Genomic DNA, 21,501 nt, shown 5'->3' on the forward strand with positions numbered 1-21,501 from the left:
TGGCTTTCTGTTGATGAAATTTGACCTGTGGTTAAAGCAGAATTATGAGTTTGACAAGAGAATCCCTGGATGAGCTCTCTTGTTTAGATAAAATTGGATTATTAGCTGTGCTGGTTTGGGGTTTAATTTTTGAATCTAATCAAATTTCTGGTCTTTGCATACTTAAAGATTTAGAAATGCAGGAGTGTGTGCATGAAATAGAGCAGCATATAAAGTTGTTTCCTATTAAATTTCAGTCCAAACTGTTATTATTATTATTAGAAGATTCATCACATTTCTAAATAGAAATGGAATATGAGCTGAATTCACACTGCAACTAAGCATTTACTTTTTCTAGTGCCTGGGGTTGTGCCTACATCTGTGGGGTTTTGTGAGTTATTTTTTGTTTTGTATTCAAAAAAATACAAAAAGTTAGAATGTGATTAATAAAGGCACTTCAGCAGTTGCCATGGATGTTTATGCATGAAGCAGTGGAAGTATTTAATTGGAAATCTTCATATGTTTGAATTAATCCATTCAAAAGTAGAGCTGGAAATGCAGTGCTCAATTTGTATCTTGACCAGTGATTCAATCACTGACCTTGAATAATCATTTTGTGGTTGTTTTACAGTAGTGCTTCACACAGAATGATATGGTGGGGTTTAGTTAATCTTTGTGTCTGAGTTGAAAGTACTTTTTAAACTGTCAGTTAGAAGAGAGAATGGAAGTCATTGCCATGTGTGATACACATGGCTGTACTCTGAAAATAAACACAGATTCCTCTTCAAATTTGGAGAGTAGTAGATAGATAGTGGTAGCTTTTTATCACATTACAACAACAGCCATCAGCTATTGGAAATACTTCCATAAGGGGGAAGATGTATTATTCTTTTTTTTTTTTTCAGTTAATTTGCTGTGTTAGGAAGAAAGTGTAGTAAAATATTCAGTCCAAACCAAACAGATATGGAGGGCTGAGATTTGTGATCTTAATCACATCATGCCTTATAATTGATTATTCTGTGAAGTATAATAAACAAAATGTAGGATTTACTAATTTTAAATGGCTGTTTTATTGCATCATTTAATACTGTAAATTTTCACTGCCAAGGGTTGGGGTGGTTTTATGTATAATGGTATATATAGAACACTATACACAGTCACTTTCTTGTTACCTTTTGTGAAGGAAGTTTTGGAGGTTTCATTGCATACAGCAAATGTACAATGGTAGTAATGGTTGCTCATACATAATTTAATACATTTCCAATGCAATGCAAGGCACGTTTTCTACACTTGTTTATGGTCTATGCACCTGCCAGTTCAATTCTTAGTATACACTTCCATTTTGTCACTTGTCTAATGAAGCACTGGGTTGTAGGTATCAGTCCTTACTGGTTTTCTCCAAGGTGACATTGGAATTGCAGTACCAAGTTTAAGCAGGTGTAATTTGAAGAACCATTTGCTTTCCCCTTATCTCTTTAAATCAGTAACAATCCTTGTAGTGTTGAAGGGAGATTTATGGTTGGAAAACATCTAATGAGACTGCACCAGTAAATCTGTTTTGAGAAGTCACAATGAAATCTCTCAACATCTTTCATAACATTCTAATATTTTTTAAAATGAGCCTTATACTAAATATGCTTGTGATAATGCTCTCCTTAGTAAGGCTACACTTGACTCCAGAATGATAACATGAGAGTTCTTTTGTTGTTGCCTCTGTATGTAACTTAATGTTAGTTCATTATCAGGAGAGAATAACGTAATTATTAGACACTTTCCAACATGCAAAATACACATACGCTTTTAATATTGCTAAGTCATAATCACAAATATTGTGTTACCTTCTTAGATTGAGGAGGAGGCTGCTTTCTTATATTAAGTGATGAGATTTGAAAGAGATGTGGGTGTAGTTTCTGTTGTCGTTATTGCAGTTACTTTATAATTTAGTTCATACATATCCAGTGAATTTCAGACTATGTTGATATTTATAATTTGTAGAGGGACTATTCCATATAAGGTGTTGAAAAGTTTTCTGTTTTACTGTAGAAACAGTTCATGGTATAAATATATATCAGCATATGTATCTTCTTGCCTGCTTTGCATTTATTTGACCACTTATCTTTGTGCTTTTGCATAATGCATAAAAAAGATTAATCATTATTGTCTTATGTCACAGTCAGTCACTTAGGCACCACGAAGTTTTAAACTTACTTTATTTTTCCTATACTAACAAAATACCATTTATTCAAATCTATTAATTCTTGTTTCCATCTTCCTGATGTAAAATTGCTTCAGCTCTAAATGTATTTTCTTTTTCATGTCAGTTACTTTGTAAATCCATGCCATGAAAGAAGCTTGAGTTTCAGGCCATCAAGTAACATGATTTAGTACTCTTGTTTGCAGTGTCTTTGCTGCAACCACCAAGTTAAGTAAAATAATGCAATAAACACTTGAAAACTACTAAAAGGGAACCTGGAATCTAGAGGCTGAAAAGTAATCCTTTTAAATCTGAAATTTTTATCTTTTTGAAATAGCATACAGATAGTTATAAAATAGTTTTCTGTCTGTATAAATAATTTGCAGTGTGAATAGGAGGGTTATTATAAAACTTATGTAACACAGATTTTGGGAGGAACACTTATCTGTGTGAAGAGGAAAATCACAGTTGTGTTTCACCTTTGCATGCCTTTTTCCCTTTATAAAGCCAGATTTTATTGTCACACATTGCAACTACATGCTGAGCCTGATATTTAAAAACTGGCATGTTTACCTTTATGGTGACATTTGGGGCACTCACATTAAATGTGTAAAATACCACACATGCTCTAAATTTCAGGAATGAGGGTGCTAAATTTCATTTTATTTGCACTCCTCCTACAGATGGCTTCACTGAAGATAGCAATATAAATTTAATTGAAATGTTTGCCCTGTAGGCGTTTATCGTGAGAATTTTGGATCCAGATCGAAAATAGAAAACCACAAATCTTTGGGGCAAATTTTCCCCTTGGAATCTGTATTTGGAAAGATTGCTCAACTTATGTGAGTAGGAAAAGACCTTAAACATACCTCATACACTTGTAGTTGTTTGAAGTTTCGTAGAATGGCAGAGGTTTGTGTGGGTTGGATGAACTGACCTGACACACAGAGGCAGGATTTGTCTGACCCCTCAGGTAGGAGCAGAACTCATAAATTCAGTCTTAAGTCCCATTCCCACAGAATTACCTACCATAATTAATACAACCTCAGTTTTTGTAGATTTTTCTGACAGTATTGTTTGAGAAGAAATGATATGAAGAAAAGTTTTCCAACAACTCAGTTCCATTAAGAATATCAGTATGTGATAGGCACAGAATTGCTACTGTGGTAGACATCCCGTGGGAGAAGGCTCCAACTTGCTGGAACTCCCCTGGGAAGCTTAAAGCTGCCACTGACTTCTTCCACTTGGGACACATTCAGCATGTCAATAGAGTGACAAAATGAAATATTTATGAGAGAGAACTTGTAAAACTTTCATTTTAAAAAACCAAAAATAAGCCTCGTACTGTCATTAGCGGTGGAGGGAACCATTTTCTTTTTTGGTTTCAATCCATTTGTGCATAACTGCAAGTTAATAAAACTAAAATCAAAATTATGTTAATTTAGGCAGAGGTGTTTGTATTGTTCTAGATGACTACAAAGGACATTCAAACAATCCCATGACATTTCCACTTTGGGTAGCTGTGGAAATCTCGTCAGGGATCAGACTGACCAAATGTAACTTTATATGGTCACTTACAGAGCTTAAAATTAAAAGAGGAGCATCTTTCACAACACTAGTAGCAGCTTTGAATAGAACTGAACAGCTGTCAGAGTGCACCGCAACAGGTTTGGCATTTCTGAGTGTGTGGTAGGCTTGTGACACAGGATATAACACAAAGTAATTAAATTAACAGTTGAACAAAGCTTGAGCTAGCTGGTTAAACTTGCTCCCCAGCCCTTTTCCTAATCACTTCTGCCTTAAGAATGTGTCACCTTCCAGCTGTTATTTTTAGTTTATTGTGTGTTCCATGATATGCACAAATGGTAGACCTAAAATATTCAGGGTGAAACTTGGGTCAGTACTCAAAAATTCCATAATCCATTACTTTTTCTGTCAAAGTAAAAAGTGGAAACTGTTATTAGAGTATTCACAGAAAAAGCATCTTATTCTAAATGCAAATTACCTTTTATTTTTTCTTACCTCTTAGCTCCACTTATAAATTAAGGGCTTGCAATATACCTACTGTCCCAGTTTCTGGATTCCTAACTCAAATTAATTCCACTACAATAATGAATTTAAATACACCGTATCTTAGTCTCCTTCCTTTGACACTCATTACCCAAATATACTTCAGTAATAATCAAACTGCACAATACTAAGCAATATAAGTATTGAGTTTATAAATCCATGCAATAACTGTTTGAGGGGGTGAGATTAGTGGGGTTTTTTTTCTTTTTCAGTATAATATTAGGCACACATTTTCTGTATGATATTAGGCACACATTTTTTCCCCATAAACTTAGATGTTGAACCACAGTTACCTGATGGTTGTGAAGCTCTGTTTCCCAACTAGGAATCTGAGTTCAGTGATTTTTAAGATACTCTTTTTCAAAAATATATATACATTGTTTTTTCAGCAGTGGTGTTTTCAGCTAACCTTCAAGGCTACCTTGTGTCCATGTCCTGGCAATCCTCTTGGAATACAGCAGTCTGCCCATCTTTCCCACACTATCTTTCACTGACCCCTTTATATTTAGACATCGCCAAACATCATCAGGTCTTTCTTGGAGACTTCAATAAGGAAGTAACATCCATTACATTTTTTCTACTTTTTTCACTGTTCCACTCAGCCATCACAACCCCTGTGCTGTTCTGTGTGTGGACACCTGGGTGAGGTCATGCAGACTTAAAGAGGTGCAGCAGAAACTGCATCAGGGCTGAGGGGGGTTCTTTTAGGAAGATCTGCTTGCAGAACCTTTTCATGCATGTGTCTGCACACACATCTCCTTGTTGATGTGAGTTTCTCTTTACACTGATGTTTCATTATGAGCATGATTCTGGGTTGCCACGTGGCATTTTTATCTCCCATGCAAGATAAAAATCCATGTGGAGGTGTTGAGAACTGCAGAAGACTAATGAAAGTTTTAATATAGCTTTGTTGAAAAGTAACCTTATCAGTTTTATTAAAGTCATGTGTATCTGTTACATAAAACCCAACTGGCAGCTTGTTCCCTTCAAATTTGGCATGGAGGAGGCTATTTGATACTTCTATTTTTGTTGATCTTCAATTCCAAACACTGTAGTAATAGCGATTGATTCAGTGCATCACATTGAGGTTGATGCTGCAGATGGCATAAAATGATTAATCAAGGCAACAAGGATAGAATATCAGTTAATATAGAAAGCACATTATGTTTGTTTTGGGACAAATGCAAGAGAGTCAGACTGCGTTTTGCTTATTTATGCAAACAAAATGCTACATATGGCATAGCTGGTTGAGGCTAGACATCAGAGGGTCTGTCCTGTCTCAGCCTCCCCATACACTGACTGTGCATTCATTCCTGTGAAATGCCTTGTGATTTGATTATGCTCTTCTGTAATTCAAGAATTGGAGGTCTGGGACTTTCTGAAACAAGCCTTTTAATACCTAGGCCATGCCTAATGATGTTTATGTAACCTCTTCTTTAAAGTATCCAGTTCCACAGCTTCCTTAGGTATTTACATTCTGCTCTTTCAACAGTCACCTGTTTAGAAACCTTTCCTAGATTTCCTTAAGACAAAGTAGGCTTAGAGGGTTTAGGGTTTCTTTTTTCTTTTCATTTTACATTCTTTAATAAGAACAACTAATTCTTATCATAATAATATCCTTTCCATTTTGGGAAAAAAATTCTATGTTGAAACTTTCATCTAAGTTTCCTATCCAGCTTTTGCTTTTCTACTAAACAAGATAATTACTTTCAGATTAATCAAATGTGTATTTTACATTATATTAATTCTTTATTCTTTACACCCCTTTTGTGCGTAAAGGCACATTGTCACTCTCGAACAGTGAGAGAAACATAAGTGGTATCAAAAGAAAAGAGCATTATATTTTTTTTTAATTTTTTTTTATGTATGTCAGCACTTGGGTAAATATATCATAGAGCAAGGCTTACCATTTTGGAACTGTGTTATATTATTAAACCATATTTGATTTTTGCTTTATTCTGAATCATTTTTCCATAGGTTTTTGGGGGTTTTTGGTTGTATCCTTTTCGGGGTTTTTTTTTAACAGTACATCTTCAGTCTCAGTATCTTTCCAAATCTTTTTTAATCCTACATTGCATTAAACTTTTTCTTCTTGTAACAGTTCTTCTTCTTTCTTCTTCTTCCTGGATTGCCATTTTTCTTTTAATTCTTCATTCTTTAGATTATCTTCCTACATTACTTATTCAGCTAGCTATTTCTCTGTGTTTGTTGGAGCTGGTCTCTTATCCTTTTTTTACTGCTAAGAAACTTTTCTTTCCTTGTAATAAAAACAAATTCTTGATCTTTCACTCAAAGTATTTTCTTTCTCCTAGATTTACAGATAATTCTGCCTTAAAATTCAAATATAAATTAACTGTTCTTGGCATCTTCTAGAATAAGCAATTTTCCTAATCTGCTAAAAGATATTCAGTAATTATGTTTCACATTATAAGTTTTGTCTGCATAACCTTATATATTTGCAGTTATAAATAATTTTTCTATGTGTCTGGTGTTTATTAGGGGAAGTGGAATAAGTAAAAACTGACTGTGATGAGTCAGTTACAGAGAACTGAGAGAGAAGTTTTAAGTTGTTTTACTGTTAGGGCCACTTAAGAGAGGCCCACGTTTCCCCTTCATTTAAAAATGCTAAAAGTGAAGAAAATTTATAAGAATTGTTTTCTGCTAATAGAGAAGCCAAAAATATGGAAGAAAAAAATATGAATATGATTATGAGGATTTAGAGATGCTTTCATGTAAAATTGCCATTCTGACACGATTCTGACATTTGTATGATCAATGGGTCTAGAGTTTTCCAACAGCTGACTTTACAACATTGGTTAAAGAAATGCAAATTTCTGGGAAGAAACTGCAGAAGTTGTCCACTTAATAGAATACCCAATATACCTAAGATGGCACAACTGAACAATATTTTAAAAATAATTAACTATTATTTAGTGACTCTGAAACTTGATAGAAATCTTCATTTCTAAATGCTGCTTAGGCCATCTCATAGGTGGGTGTTGAGGATTTGTCTGTTAGTAGATGGAAGAGTTTGCCAATGCACAGGTGGAAAAAGTGGACAGAAAGAAGAGTTTGTAGCTGGGCTCCAAGAGGGAAAGTACAGAAGAGGAATCTCTTTAGGGGGCAAGAGAATAAGGGAACAGCTGAAACAAGCAGAAGGTGGCAGAAGCTGAATGCATGCAGCAGCCTAAATAGTTGACAGTTTAAGGAAATAAAAATTTCAAAAAATGAAGTCCCAATCCATTTGGATACCAAGAAGTGTGTGCTTATCGATGTGAGAAGCATAACAGAGGAAAGGGATGTGAAATGGGAAGCTAGAGTGCAAGTGAAGTAGGTGAACTGTACATTTCACCCAGGCAAGTAGAAACCTTGTGCAACTTCAGTGGAGAGTATTAAAGATTGATGCAGATGTTGTAAGGAGGGGTTGTCTATAATAGAAGAACAATAAACTGACTTTGCAATCTTGTACTTGCATGGTTAGGGAAGTACAAGCTTTGAATTATTTTGAGGTTTTCACAAACATTTTTGTAGGCTTAAAAAATAGAGCCCAAAAAATAGAGGGAAAAAAGAACCCCAATTTTTTTTTTTTTCAGAAGAGAATCAGTTCCCACATGTAGTCTTTGAATTCTTATCCTATTATGTATCTCCATTCCTCTGTTTCTATATTCAACTTCTGTTTGAATTCAGTAATTTCAGTTTCACTCAAATGCATGTTAGCCTTGTATCAAATTCAAAGTAATCTATTCAGTGTTTATTGAGGCTTAAATGGGAATTCTGTCCTTCATAATCTCATTCTAAGTCATGTGCAAACAAAAACATCTAAATCATAACAATCACAGAACCTGGAGTCCCAGCTGAAAATGTTTTCTGGTTTGGTTTTTTTTTTAAACAATTCTGAATGTATTTATACAGATTATTTTATAGGAAAGAATTTAGTTTATTTGTAAATCAACTTTTAAGCCATCATTTTTAACTGTATAATGCAATCTGACAATACTGTACTCTCAATCATATGTGTAGACAGGAGAAAAAATAAGCTCAATGCTTTTAGCTGCAAACTTAGTTTGTGGATGCAGTTTCATTTGAAAACAAAAAACAAAGACAAACCCTCTAAGGCAATGTTTTGTCTGTAATAAATTTCTTTGTAAGAAGCATATTCATAATTAGGCCTGAAGACCTTTTTCCTTATTCCTTTAAAAAAATACTTTGTCAAAAATCATTAAAATTCATTTTTATCATATTATAGACTGAGAAATGGCTTACACCTTGTCACATAAAGTACGATTTATTACAGTACATTTTCTCTGCTCTTCTCTTTCAACCATTAGGAATACAAAATTTAGATCTAAATTTGCTAAGAACATTGTGGTACAAACTGTTCAACACACCAAGGCTGTAGACACCCCACCCCTCAAGGTTGTTTCACCTGTGGATTGCAGGGGAAAATCACTTGTGTTTTCTTTCTGAAAATTTAATTTATTTAGCTGATTAGAAAAGAAATGGAAAGGCATATCACTCAGCATATGAGTGAACAGTGTCATGATTAAATTTATGTTTTTCCCTAACAGCCCACGGGATAGGTGGCAGCTGTCTGTACATATTCAATTCTTCTCATAGACAGTCCTGAGATTTCAGGTGCAGCTTGGCAAGGAGTACAGCGAGTGGGCATGAACTGCTTGAATTAATCATCAGTTGTGAAGGACATTCTCTATTCCATGAGTGCACAGAGGCCTCTCTCTCTCTCTCTCTCAGTCCTGCTCGGGCACTTGCCAGCTGCTGACAGGCAGCATCCTCACCGCCTGATTGTGTCAGTAATGGCACCAACCTGCAAGCACAGGCAAGGTCAGGCTGCCCTCAGCTCAGCCCTAGCTGGCACTGCTGTTTCCATCAGTGTACAGTAGCTGTTAGGTTTTTTCCCACCTAGAAAAGGAAAAGTTGCAGCATTTTCATCCCATAATCTTCCTCTTCTAAGATACCATTCTGTTCCCAGGTGAGCCTTCAAGAAAGAGTATGTGAGCATGGACACAATGACCTCACCTGTCTGGGTGGCACACCCTTTCTAAAGCTCACTGAATCATTTTTGTTTAGAATTTTCATTCTAAAAATGAAAATATTGAGATTAAAACCTCATTGTAGAAAATGTTGAGATCAAAAACTTCATTTTACTTGATCAGACTGTGCAGTGCAGAGGACACTGTCTCCTCGTCATTATGTAATAGTCCAGCATTAAGTTACTGTGAGCATATGAAACTGTGCTTGTACTCCTGTGATACTTCAGGCCCATGAAAGATTATGTCTAAACTAGAATTTTCATGTTCCTTTGAGCATCAGCCAATTATAAAAGTAGACATGACATTTGTGTAATTGATAATTCCAGAGAGGGAAACTTCTTGTAAATGGACTCTGCTGGAAGTAAGAGTTTCTGAGAGTCCTTCCTTTTCCCACCTACTCTTTTCTCTCCTCTAGTACAACTGTTTGGCATTTGCAGCCGTGGAGATTCAGTCACTTTTCTATGTTTTACAAGAAATGGAGTAAATGGGAGCAAAAAATTGAGGAAGAAAATATACAAGACTATTTGCGTGGGAAGGAAAAAGGCAGACTACGTGATTAAAATTAGTATTTGAAATGGCATATTGAAATATTCCTTTAAATACTTGGATGATATTTGTAATACTTCTTCCCTGGGATTTACAAGGACAATGAAAAAAAAAAAAAAAAAGAAAAGAGGGCTTAGTGTCACAATATGAACCGTAAATATCTCTCTAATTAATCCAGTCCTTTCCAGCTGCTCAGCTGCCTCCAAATGTTGTTTTGACTATCAAAGAAATGCCTAAAATTCTTGTAATCCAGAGTACAGTGGGAATTACTTTGTCAACTCCCTTGTCTGGTTCCTGATATGGACCACCAAATTTACAAGGAATTCTCAGAAAAAAAACCTTCTTTCTTCAGAGAACGCTTAATGATGAGTGTCAGGGAGAAGCTGCTTAGGGAAAGGAGGAATTTAATTGTTTTTCATTTCAACAGGGAAAATTTCCCCAAAGAAGCAAATAGTACACAGAGTACATAGAACATGGGTAGTCAAAGTAAATCATTCAACAGATGAATTGTTAAAAAGATGCCAATATGTTCTTTATCTGAAGTCTGGGAGGCAAGATGAGGAGCTATAAAATCACTTGATGCACCTGAGTGCTTTACACGGATTTCTGAGTTGGAGTGGGGTGGTGAAGACAACACTTCTGGTGCAAATCCTGGGAGAAGGAATGTGCCCACATGTCCTCAGCCCTTGAGCTAAATCTACAGCCACAATTATTCAATGATTTACAGGTTTAAGTGGGTTAAATCTGGGAGGTTTTTGGCCTGTGCCAGCTGGCACAGTCCCAGACAAAGTGCAGGGACTGCACCTGTGCTCCTGTGGCAGCAAAGAAACAGCAAGAGGGAAGGAGCAATGCTTTGATTTCTGTGTGTGCATGTGGGCTCTGCTGACAGAGCTGCTCTAAAGGCTGGGGAGTGGACCAAAGCCCACTTTTTGGCACGGTTGACATAGGCAAGTAGACTCTCAAACATAAAATTCAAGCACATCAATGTGAAGTCCTGCTGGTGGTTTTGGGAGTACAGCCTTTCTCTTTCTTATTGCTGTTTTTAAGCAATATGTTACACAAAGCTAATAAAACAGAGCTGATTTATACCCACACCCAGAAAATGTTGAGATCAAAAACTTCATTTTACTTGAGGAGACTGTGCAGTACAGAGAACACTGTCTCCTCATCCTTATGTAATAGTCCAACATTGAGTTACTGTGAGCACATGAAACTGTGCTTGTACTCCTGTGATACTTGAGGCCCATCAAAGATTATGTCTAAACAAGGTAAAGATTTAAGAATCACATAATCAGTGGTCCGTTCTATCTAATTAGGATCAGTTTAGCAGGGGTAGATTAGCAGGTGTCAGCAGGGAATTTCCAGTTTCATTATTGCAGCTGTGTGGCAGCAGCGGAAGGGGCACCACACGGCAGCCCTCCTGTGAGTAAGGAATGAGGTGCTCTGGTTCCACAAGGTGGCACTAAGAAGTTGTAGAACCGTTTGACTGAATTAGTATGTTGTTTTTAGTTCTGTGAGAACGTTAGTTCTGAAATTTTTCAGTATAACTACAGTGGTGTTTTGACCAATAGTCTGCAGTAGAAAATATCCCCATTTTCACATAGATATGTTTTCTTTGTGAGGGAATGAAACAAGCTGGGGGAAAAAATAAAACAACCAAAAAAGCCCCCTTTTGTCATTTTTGAAACACTGTGCATTTAGCAAAACATATTTCATGGATTCATGGCAATCACAACTTCCATTAATATGCACCTTTCACTGTATATGTGTGTTACATGTTCAGGTATAATTCTCAGTTTTTAATTCCTTTCCTAGAATAATTGCTTACAACTGCACCGTGCATCAGTGTTCCTGATCCTATTTTCTCAATATATTAACACCATTAAATGGTTCAGAGACCATATTATCAGTATAGATATATGCTGATATATATCCAAATATATCCAAAGAAAGTGAGATTCTCCAATAATCTCCTGATATGCAATAAGTGTAATTTTTATTTTAAGATAAAAGGAGGGTTAGCATTAGATTGTAATGTGAGCTGATTTTTAGAGTGTCATTATTTCTTTTTGTTATTAGGCTATAATTACACAGACTATAATTAGACTATGAATTAATAAGCTAGCATTGCAGTTTAAAGTTTGAGGTTTAATTGTAGTGAGTGAAAGATATTAATGATAGGGAAGACTGCAAATACACATGGAAAGTTTGGAAGAAATCATTTGTTGTGGATGAATGTCTAAAATAGTATTTCCAAGGACCTTCTCTATTTTTCTTTAAATACATGCCTCAGTTAAAAGATTTCTCCTTGGGTTTCAAGGGGACACTTGCATAGTTATAGGCCTTTCTGAATCAGGGTATAGAGGGTCACTTAGGGAAACACTCGAGTAGTGTCAAATGGATTTTCAAATCCTATGAACTTATAATACTTTATGTCTATAAATTCAAAGATGTCCAGCCTGCAATTATCTTTGCATTTAGATATTTGAGAGCTAAATTCTTCTTCTCATTGTTTCTCATGTGGGTTTTTCTTCCCAGTTACCAGCCATGTCTGCACATATTGTTGGAGAGTACCCATAGCAAAGGAAAGATCTTAGTTTAGTCATAAATATCAAAAATATAACTTCATACATATCTGCTGGTGTATGATACCATTATTTTTATTTCCTAATTTGACATTAAATTGTTAATTCCACTTTCTGAGTTCTAGACCTTTCAAACTTCAAAACTTTGGCACCTGACTAGGTGTCATACCCTGCTGCTTAGGTCATCTCTGTTTCTTTTTCCCAACTGCTATTAATGGCAAAATGCATCAGCAGCCTGACAGTTGCATACAAAAGCCTGGACCTCCAATTTCTGAACTTTCTAGAGCCTGGCACTCAAAGCTGGGGAAGTTATGAATGTGTTCAAACTGAGAATCATGAACCCATCTGACTCTTTTTTGCAAGTACTGAACTCTCTTGTATAAGTTTAGTGGCACCACTGTCCAGTAATTTTGAAGACCTGGGGCTTAGGGCTCTGTCATGAGAAAACCAGCCTTACTTGCAGGAGTGAACCAGACATCTCTGTCCATACTAATAAACAATCCAGGGCCAAGGTGCAGGCTGCAGAAATGTCCAGTTATCCAAAACTGCAGTTGTTAGCAGACCCAACAGAATTGTTCCTGCCCTGTGGCAGTAAGTTCTTTTAGCCATATCAATGCTCAGTTCAGTGATAGCATAAGCTAGGGCTTATTCCCAAAAAATTCTACAGTGAGATGACCTGAGATGGGGGCCAGGCAGGGAGGGAGGATGACACCGTGTTGTAGCTATAGAGATGTGAACCATACTGTGCCACTTGACCTCATGGCCTGAGAAAGAAAATGGGTTCTGTTCCATTTTATGTAATGCATAAAAGGTGCCTTAAGGGATCCTAAAACCGTCCTTTAGCACATGGTTGTGAGTCTTGTCCCTGCTGTTAAACTCAGAACTTCCTTTGTCTTCTAAGAAAGGAAAGAAAAAAAGCTTTACATTTACAGCTCTAACCTAAATGGTTCAGGATTGTGTCCCTGGATGTCCTGAACTGAGAAGTTCAGCATGACAGTTTATTAGCCAGAATTTAGGTGACTCTCTATTTGGTGTAGCCTATTGGCTAATCCTAGGTGGTTTCCTAGTTAGTGTATTGTGTTTTCAGATTGTCCTCTGAAGATCTGTTCTCAGTTCAAATCGGTTATAAATGTCTTCTGTTCTCAGTTAACTCACAGCAGAATCCAAAATCATCTTCAAATTTCTGCCCACAGATATAAAAATGTAAGGAAAAAAATGCATCCACAGTTTTAGCTGGGGCAGCTTGAAAACTACATAACATCTCCCTGGCCTACAGCATAAAACACAAAAATGACTAAGTGATTTACAAGCTATACTTACAAGGGATTTAGAAGACAGAATGCATAACAGAAAATAGAAGAGCAGTTTTATGATTTTATTCAGAATGATAGGCTTCTTATGTTGTCCTTTTATTTCAGAAGTGTAACTATTAAATATAAACTGCAATCGAGTTTTCCTCATCTCCAATAATCTGTAAACCCATTACTGGGAAAGATAATTTCCTGGGTCATTCTGGAATTACTGAATTATTTATTCCCCTTTAGCACAGCTTTTCTTGTTGTATAGTAAAAAAAATTTGTCTGTGAATCTTTACCTGCAGCTATAAAGGCCAGAGTAAAATGTTCTGAAATCTTACTGTCATCATGAAAACCAAAGCTGAATGGTTTGATGAGCTCAGTTTTTGATCATAGTCAGTTTGTTTATGTAGTGGTACAGAAAGATCCACTCTTTACATGCTAGGCATAAAGTGACAGAATTCATCTTGCCTGCATCCAACTAAATGAATTAATTGTGTAGCTCTCTTGGTATCTGGTAAAGTAGACATATATATCTCCAAATGTCAATTAATCTTTTCATAAACAGAGAAGCAAAGAGCTGCACAAAAATTGTTATTGAGAGCCCTCTCATTCCAGTAGCACAGAATTCAAGTCAAATCATTTATCTCTCAAAAATGTGCATTTCTTCCACACTAAAGGGCATGCAGAGTGGGTGCAGTGCTTTTAGGCCTAACAGGGGAGTTAGAATGAGATGATCTTTAATTTCTCTTCCAATGAAAACATTCAGTGATTCAAGGATTCTAGGTTGTCTACACATATAGGCAGTAGCCTAAACAGCAAGTGCATTGTGTTTAATTACCCCTTGGAATTAATTTCAGTCAAGCCTTAATTTTGTATAATACTCATAACATGATATACCCAAAGGAAGCATCTAATTTAATCTTTCTTAATTTTATTCCAACAGTAAAATGAAGAAGTAAAATACATAAAAAGCAAATTACATCTGTAGGGGAAGCAGCCTTTTCATAGATACCCCTTCATTATTGTCTTCACCACAACTCTCTTGAGTGCCATTGTCCCAAAAAAATGTGTAGCAGGCAAAATCTTTTTCACTCACCTTGGTACTTATGATCTTACTCCATGAGAAAGAAACAAATAAATAGAAAATTAATTCTATAATGATACAATTATATTTTCTTCAGTAAAGTTCTTCTCCCTCTGTTTTTGTAGAATTCTTTTCTATGTATCACTTGTTCTGTTTAGGAGTTGAATTTTTGCATTCCTTTGCTGCCCTTCATAGGTTCCTAGGATGACCTGGATTGCAAGTGCCTTGCAGAGGTCTCTAGTTCAATATCAGGTCTAAGATCAGGCCAGGTTGCTCAGGGCCATATCCAGTGTGGTGTTTAAAACCTCCAAAGAGGCACATTTACAACCTCACTGGGCAGCCTGTGCCACTCAGTTTTATTGCTAATTAGTATAGTCCTGTGCTATATACTGTAAATTATTATAACAATTTTTTTTTTCTCCCTAAGGTTAGTCTCAGTGAGGAAAATGCAGAGAATTAGTTTTAAAGTCCTTTGCTAAAGTTAGGACTTTTATATTTCAGAACAATTTCAAGACAGTGCCTGGATGGGCTGGCAGGGCAGGCTGGTGCACATCTCTAGTTCTTCTCTATTCTAGGGGTTGAAGTTTTCTAGAAGAGCTTTACTTTGAATAGCTGCATTGCAAATCAGAAAGCATGACAGCTCCTATTTGTTTATCTTATTTTTCCATTAATTTTACTGCTTTGGAAATTATGTTTCTTTATGAAGAGAATAAACAGATCTGCCTTGAGCCAAGGTTGCCCTTTCTCTAGGAAATGGGCTGGGGAGCACAAATGTCCATCCCTAGTGAGGGTGGTGGAGAGGAAATGTCATGGCAAAACCACCCAGGAACTGCAGTTTACACAGAATCCAAGAGGCAGAAGAGAGATAGAGAGAAGCAATAACCAGGCCTCAGTGGTGGAGGAAAACAACTTCTGGGGAACAAAGACTACTTGGCAGTTTGCTTCAACTCAGAAACCCACTTGGTTGAAACCAAGCTTAAAGGACAGGCAAAGGGAGAGGTGCTTATACCCATTGTGCCTGATCTAGTTGCCTAAAGTGGTTTTAGTCATAAATTCCCTATTAAAAGTAACTAAATGTTTGGGGGTTTTTTTGTTGTTGCTTTGTTTTTCTTTTTCTTCTTTTTTTTTTAAATTCAATAGCCTATTGTCTTATTTGGAGAGATGTCTATAAGGAGAACATATAGAAAAGTACATCTCAGTACTTTGGCTGACTCTGGGTCCTGTCACAGAAAATTTAGCAGAGTGGTTTTTTTGGGGGATTTTTTTGGGTTTTTTGGGTTTTTTTTTGTTAAAATAGGCTTGTTTAATTTGACTTGCTGACTCATTTTTCCAGCTGGTCTGTCATCCTACTCAATTCCAGATGAGGCAATAGGAAAAAGAATACTCTTTTGAATATCCCACCCTCTTGCCAAACCAAGTAACAATTAAAATCTCCAATTTTCATTGCAGTTCTTTATCTCTGTTAATTATCCAAGGAACAGTAAATCAGATATATTGTCTCCTGCTTGTTGTCAATAATTTAAATTCTAAATTCTTTATAGATTTGTTGCAGATTTAACACACTGCTGTTTTTCCCTAAATTACACAGCATTTCGCAACTTGAATCCAATTCAGTGTTTCATTTTTACATTTGAGATCAAATGCTAGACAGTCCAGTCTAATTGACTCATATGTTTTCTGCACACACAAGAGAACCCACATGACTTGGTGGCTTTTAATCCAAAAGAAACATCAGGTCTCTCAAGTATCTAATTAGTGACCATCAGTGGGGTTTTTCCATAGTTTTTGAGAAGAATCTATTCTGAATCAAGTGTTTAGTGGACAATGAACTGGGAGCAGTGTGAATTCAAAAAGAACAGGAATATAGTAGGCAGGGACCTTGTGAGCTGAGAGGTGCCAGTATAAAATAACATGGTGATATTCAGATAAGAAAAAAATAGATGCTAATTAAGTGGAAGATCTATTAGATTAATTATAGCTGTCATTTTTTAAAAGATGTCAAGAATAAAAGGGGGATGGGAAATGTGGTACATTATTAATAAATGAGATGTAAACGTGCCATGTAAAGTCATTTTTACATTATAAATTCTGATATTTTCAGGGTAATAGAAGGTATTTTTCATCTGTCTTTATCTATATGAACTATGAGGAAAAAAATTACCATCATGCAGGCATAGCAGGCATAGTCATTCCTATCCCTGTCTGTGTAACCAGAAATGTAGTTGGCCTGACTTATTAGTGGGGAATGACCCTATATGGAGTAGTCTTAAACTATAAAACAAGCACTTAAATCAGTTGCTTTAATTCTCCTTTTAATTGCAGAAACAAAGAGGTTGTATGGATAAAGGAAATCAGAACATATTGTTAATTAAAAATGGCATCCAGCCCAAAGCTTTGTTTTCCCTTCTTGCATATAGGGGTCAACATTAATAAAGTTTCACCATTTGCTACTTGCTGATGGATGATGTGAATCCATTTCTACAGCTCTTAGTTAATACTTGAGTTCTGATTATGTCACATTCTCTTTTTTTTTTTTTTTTTTTGGAAGTGAAGTTTTGGGTACTAATTGAGCATGCTAAATAATGTGGTGAAAATTTTTATAAATAGTCACTAACGAACTTAGCAATGATCAGTTGTTTACAAGGAGTCTCTGCAAATTTAGAGTGCATTATTTAACAAAAACATTACCTTATTACTTGCTCACAGCCTGCATGCAAATTATTTGTAGTGTATTTTAATTCGAAGCATCCAATCCATAGAAAGGAATTTTCATTCTGATTTCATATTGTGATCCATGATTTGTATATTGAAGTGGTAAAGTTAAAGATTCGTAAAGAAAGAGATGCCTGAAATGGAAAAGGTGTCTGACCCTTGAACAGAGGGACACAAGTATAGTGAGCAGTTTATTAAAACTGTTGGGAAAACAATTTTCCCAGCTTTTAACAGAAGAACTCAAATTTAGAGCAAAATATTTAGCTAGAAGCTGAAAAATAGTATTTTTAATTTTTCTGTGTGTCTGAAGATTTTTTTAATAATTTTAAAGCAATACTAAGTTTTGGGTTTAAATTTTTCTATTCAAATCAGAAAATTGCAAGGAAAACTATTTCAGCTGAAAAGTCTGTTTTCAGTCCAAAACTCAGAGAGATTTTGGTGAATTTTTGTGAAGCCATAACTCCTTAGAGTTGCTGAGATAGATTAGAATAGCATTATGTAAAAAAATATAGAATTATGCTGAAAAACCCCACAATGAATATCAAGAGCTTAAGGTGAAAAATCAGAAGCTTACCCATTTTAAGGAAGTTGAAGTCTGTTGAACTAATTTAGTGGTTTTACATAAAGAAGACCGAGTCTGAGCAAAATGAGAAATTATTTTGTGTACTATCTGAATATTTTAAATAAAGACCTAAAGACCTGTTTTGCATTGCTTTGAATTCTACTGCCACACATATATTCTTTTTAAGCCATTGGTAAGCATCTAATATTATGGTTTTTTCAACTAATTAAACAAAACCTGAATAATTATAATTACTGCCCTAGAATAAGGAACTTAAAAATTGAACTTCTTCATGAACAATCACCAATGTAAGACTTCTAAAGTACGAAGGCTGTGTAAAAGAGCATTCTTCTTGATTCTACATCATGGAAGAAACAATAGTAATACACAAAATAAAATAATCTATTTTTTACATCTCTCATATCTATAATGGTTACAAAAACTAGAGAATTCAGAGTGTTCTTTTTCTATTCAAATTTATGAAAAATACAGGTATCATTGACTTGAGGGTCACAACTAATAAATGATACACAGTTGTTATATGCATTGGTTTTTGACTTGCGCAGGTACGTGTGTTCACGTTTTCTGTTGGCCAACATAATTATGACAAAGGACCCATACAGTGGATGGCCTGTGAAAATAAAGGTACTGTGTTTTTCTTTTAAACTGATCTTTACTAGAGCTTTGGGTAGGTGATATCTATGTTCCCTAAAAATGGCAGATTTTTCAGCTTGGCTTTTTAAGTTTATTGTATTTGTTATCAGAATTTCCAAAGTTAATTTATTGCATAATATATACATGAAAAAAATCACATGTAAATGAGAAACTGGTATATTTATCTCATTACTGCTTTATATAAAACTTCATATTGTATAAAAACTACCACAGTAGTTTTTATAATAATGAGCCATTATGGTTCAGTTTTGAGAATATTTGTTGTAATAGCCATCTATGTAAAGTTGGAACTGATGACAGATAAGAAATTAGGCAAAGCTGGTTTAAATTAAGTGGTCTGGACAAAGGGATTTTTGTTTGGTTAGTTGGCTCATTACATTTCTTTCTGTTTTTCTCCAAAACTTACAAGGGATAAGATACTTCAAATTTTTTCCCTTTTTAAATAAAATTATCAAAATTATTCTTGCTGTGATTTCCTAGTTTCTGAGAGCTTCTTGTATTTTCTATTTTTATTTTGTTTTCTTTATGTAAGACAAAAAGAAAATGTGAATAAGGTGAAAGTAAGGAAGTAAAATGTTTTCTACATTAAATTTTTGCATTAAAAATGTATTCAGAAATATTTTGAGTGTGAGAAATTTGAGTCTCAAATATCGTATAATATAACTGTACAACAAGGCATAAGATAGAGACATATAGCAGAAAATAGAAAAGAAATAATAGAAAAGAATAGAGATAAGTTGAAAACATAATTTATCAAACATTTGCTTATGTTTTAAATAGAGCAATTTCCAGGCCTGACTGAAAATGTAAAACTATTTTTCAAATTGGTGAGAAGTAGGAGGTGAGAGGTGAGCTGAATTACAAAGAATCTCAAAAATTAGGACTGCCAGGGAAGAGATAAAGATATGCTCAGACAGATGAGTAACATAAAGCAAATATAAAAGAAAGGCATAGATATGGGAAAAAACCCCCCCCCAAAAAAACCTAGAAGAATCCATAGCCTGGATGGATAGCATACATATGTGTCATAACCTGCTGAAACCCTCAGCATGCTGACAAGTCATTCAGAAGATACTACAACTCCATGAAGAGCAGATTGCATTGTCAGATAACAAGAGAAATTTGACATTTGTGTTTTGAACAGAGTTTTTTTTTGACCAGCATCTTTGTATCTCAAAATACTGTGTGCGTGTGACCTCCATTGTTTTAAAACAAATGAGGACCAGCTGGTTTAAAGCATAACCACCTATGTCATCTTATTGTTGAAGGAAAATCATCATAATCTTCTGTCCAAAATTCCTGTGATTATTTGCTTGCACATCAAAGAAGCAGTTTTATTTTATTTTTCCTAAATTAAAAGATTTTGCATACAGCAAAGGAAATTACTAATGTCAATACTTTTGCCTCTCTAATTCTCTGCCTCTTCCTTGCAATCTGACTTAAAATTTTCTTGGACTGAAGATGGATCTCAGTGCCCGTCTTCAGTCTTATTACACAGACAGTATTTTAAATATTTTTAATTCAAACAAATGAGCAATAAAATCAGTGCTAAATGAAGACATTTCTGATGTACATTCTCAGTGTAGGAGAAATACCCATTAGCTTTTTTTCATTCCAGAGACTGCCTTATATTTTTATACTATGAATTCACTCTTGCGGCAGACCATAGGTATTTTTACATTTGTATATGCATTCAGTATATAATTAGGTTGCAGCATATTAAAAGAAACATTAAATATACTTGCACATCATAGTAAGTGGGATTTCATGAGTACAAACTCAGTATATGATACAGCCTTAAACAAAACAGCCAAAAGTGACAAATTATAACTGTCATTACTTAAGAGTGACTACCTTGGTCTGAACGACGTGGTGACCCATGATATGGCCATGCATTGTGGTGGCATCTACTAAAAAGTATTTCATTCATAAACAATAATTCTAATAGAATTTAGACTAGAAATTATAAGCTAAATTAAATTCTTCAAGATTAAGAGTGCAGCAATTTATTATGGTAAAATGGCATTATTTCTGTTTCAAATTTTAGGTTATTATTATGAAATCCCATCTATTGGAGCCATAAGAATAAACACCCAGGTAAGTGAGTTGGTCAAATCCAGATGCAGTTTTGGCATGCGGAAAGTAGATAAACATATGTTCTTGGATATGTTCACTCTTCACCTATGATAAAATCAAGTGAATTTTAAGATTCACTGCCTTTAGAAAAGAGAAAAAAATTAAGGCTTTCTTCTGCATTTAAGAGATTGTTCTCTTAAAATGTTCTGCTTTTTCTTTTAAGTGGTTGCAGAGAACCAATTTAAAACGTTATCCCTGTTACCCTGGCCAGCTGGCCCAGAGCAGCTTGTGTGCTGCTCCCAGCACTGGTCACGTTCACCTCCTCCAAAGCAGGCTGACCATGGGCACACCATGGAGTGTCTGAAGTGCTCTGGACCCTGCAGGCCTCTGCACAAGGACTGTGCTTTTGGCTCAGCTTCCCTCCAGGCCTTACATGGTCCCTCAAACTTTGATGCTGAGACACGACAGCAATTTCATGATAAAGTTCTATAAAAACAGTAATATTTTATAATGTGTCTAAGAAATCATAGTTCACCCTCTGCCATACTTTCTGCATGATCCAAAGGGGTTGTACCAGGTGGAGGGGTCTGTAGATGTATTTGAGGGGATAGCCCTGGTAGAGCATCTGAACTCATGTGGGTGCTACAGTACAATCCTGCTTTATAGGAG

At 35.5% G+C, this 21,501-nt stretch overlaps 1 protein-coding gene across 4 annotated transcripts in view; it reads left to right on the forward strand.

The window, feature by feature from the left end:
* CACNA2D1 (calcium voltage-gated channel auxiliary subunit alpha2delta 1) overlaps positions 1–21,501 on the forward strand; it is a 359,436-nt gene that overhangs the window by 284,066 nt on the left and 53,869 nt on the right. For all 4 annotated transcript variants that reach the window (XM_064421876.1, XM_064421879.1, XM_064421878.1 and 1 more), the window contains 2 exons: positions 18,648–18,726; positions 20,804–20,853. In XM_064421876.1, coding sequence (XP_064277946.1) covers positions 18,648–18,726; positions 20,804–20,853 — 129 coding nt within the window. The remainder of the gene's footprint in view (positions 1–18,647; positions 18,727–20,803; positions 20,854–21,501) is intronic.

Source organism: Passer domesticus, chromosome 5 (genome assembly GCF_036417665.1).
Source record: "Passer domesticus isolate bPasDom1 chromosome 5, bPasDom1.hap1, whole genome shotgun sequence".
NCBI lineage: Eukaryota > Metazoa > Chordata > Aves > Passeriformes > Passeridae > Passer > Passer domesticus.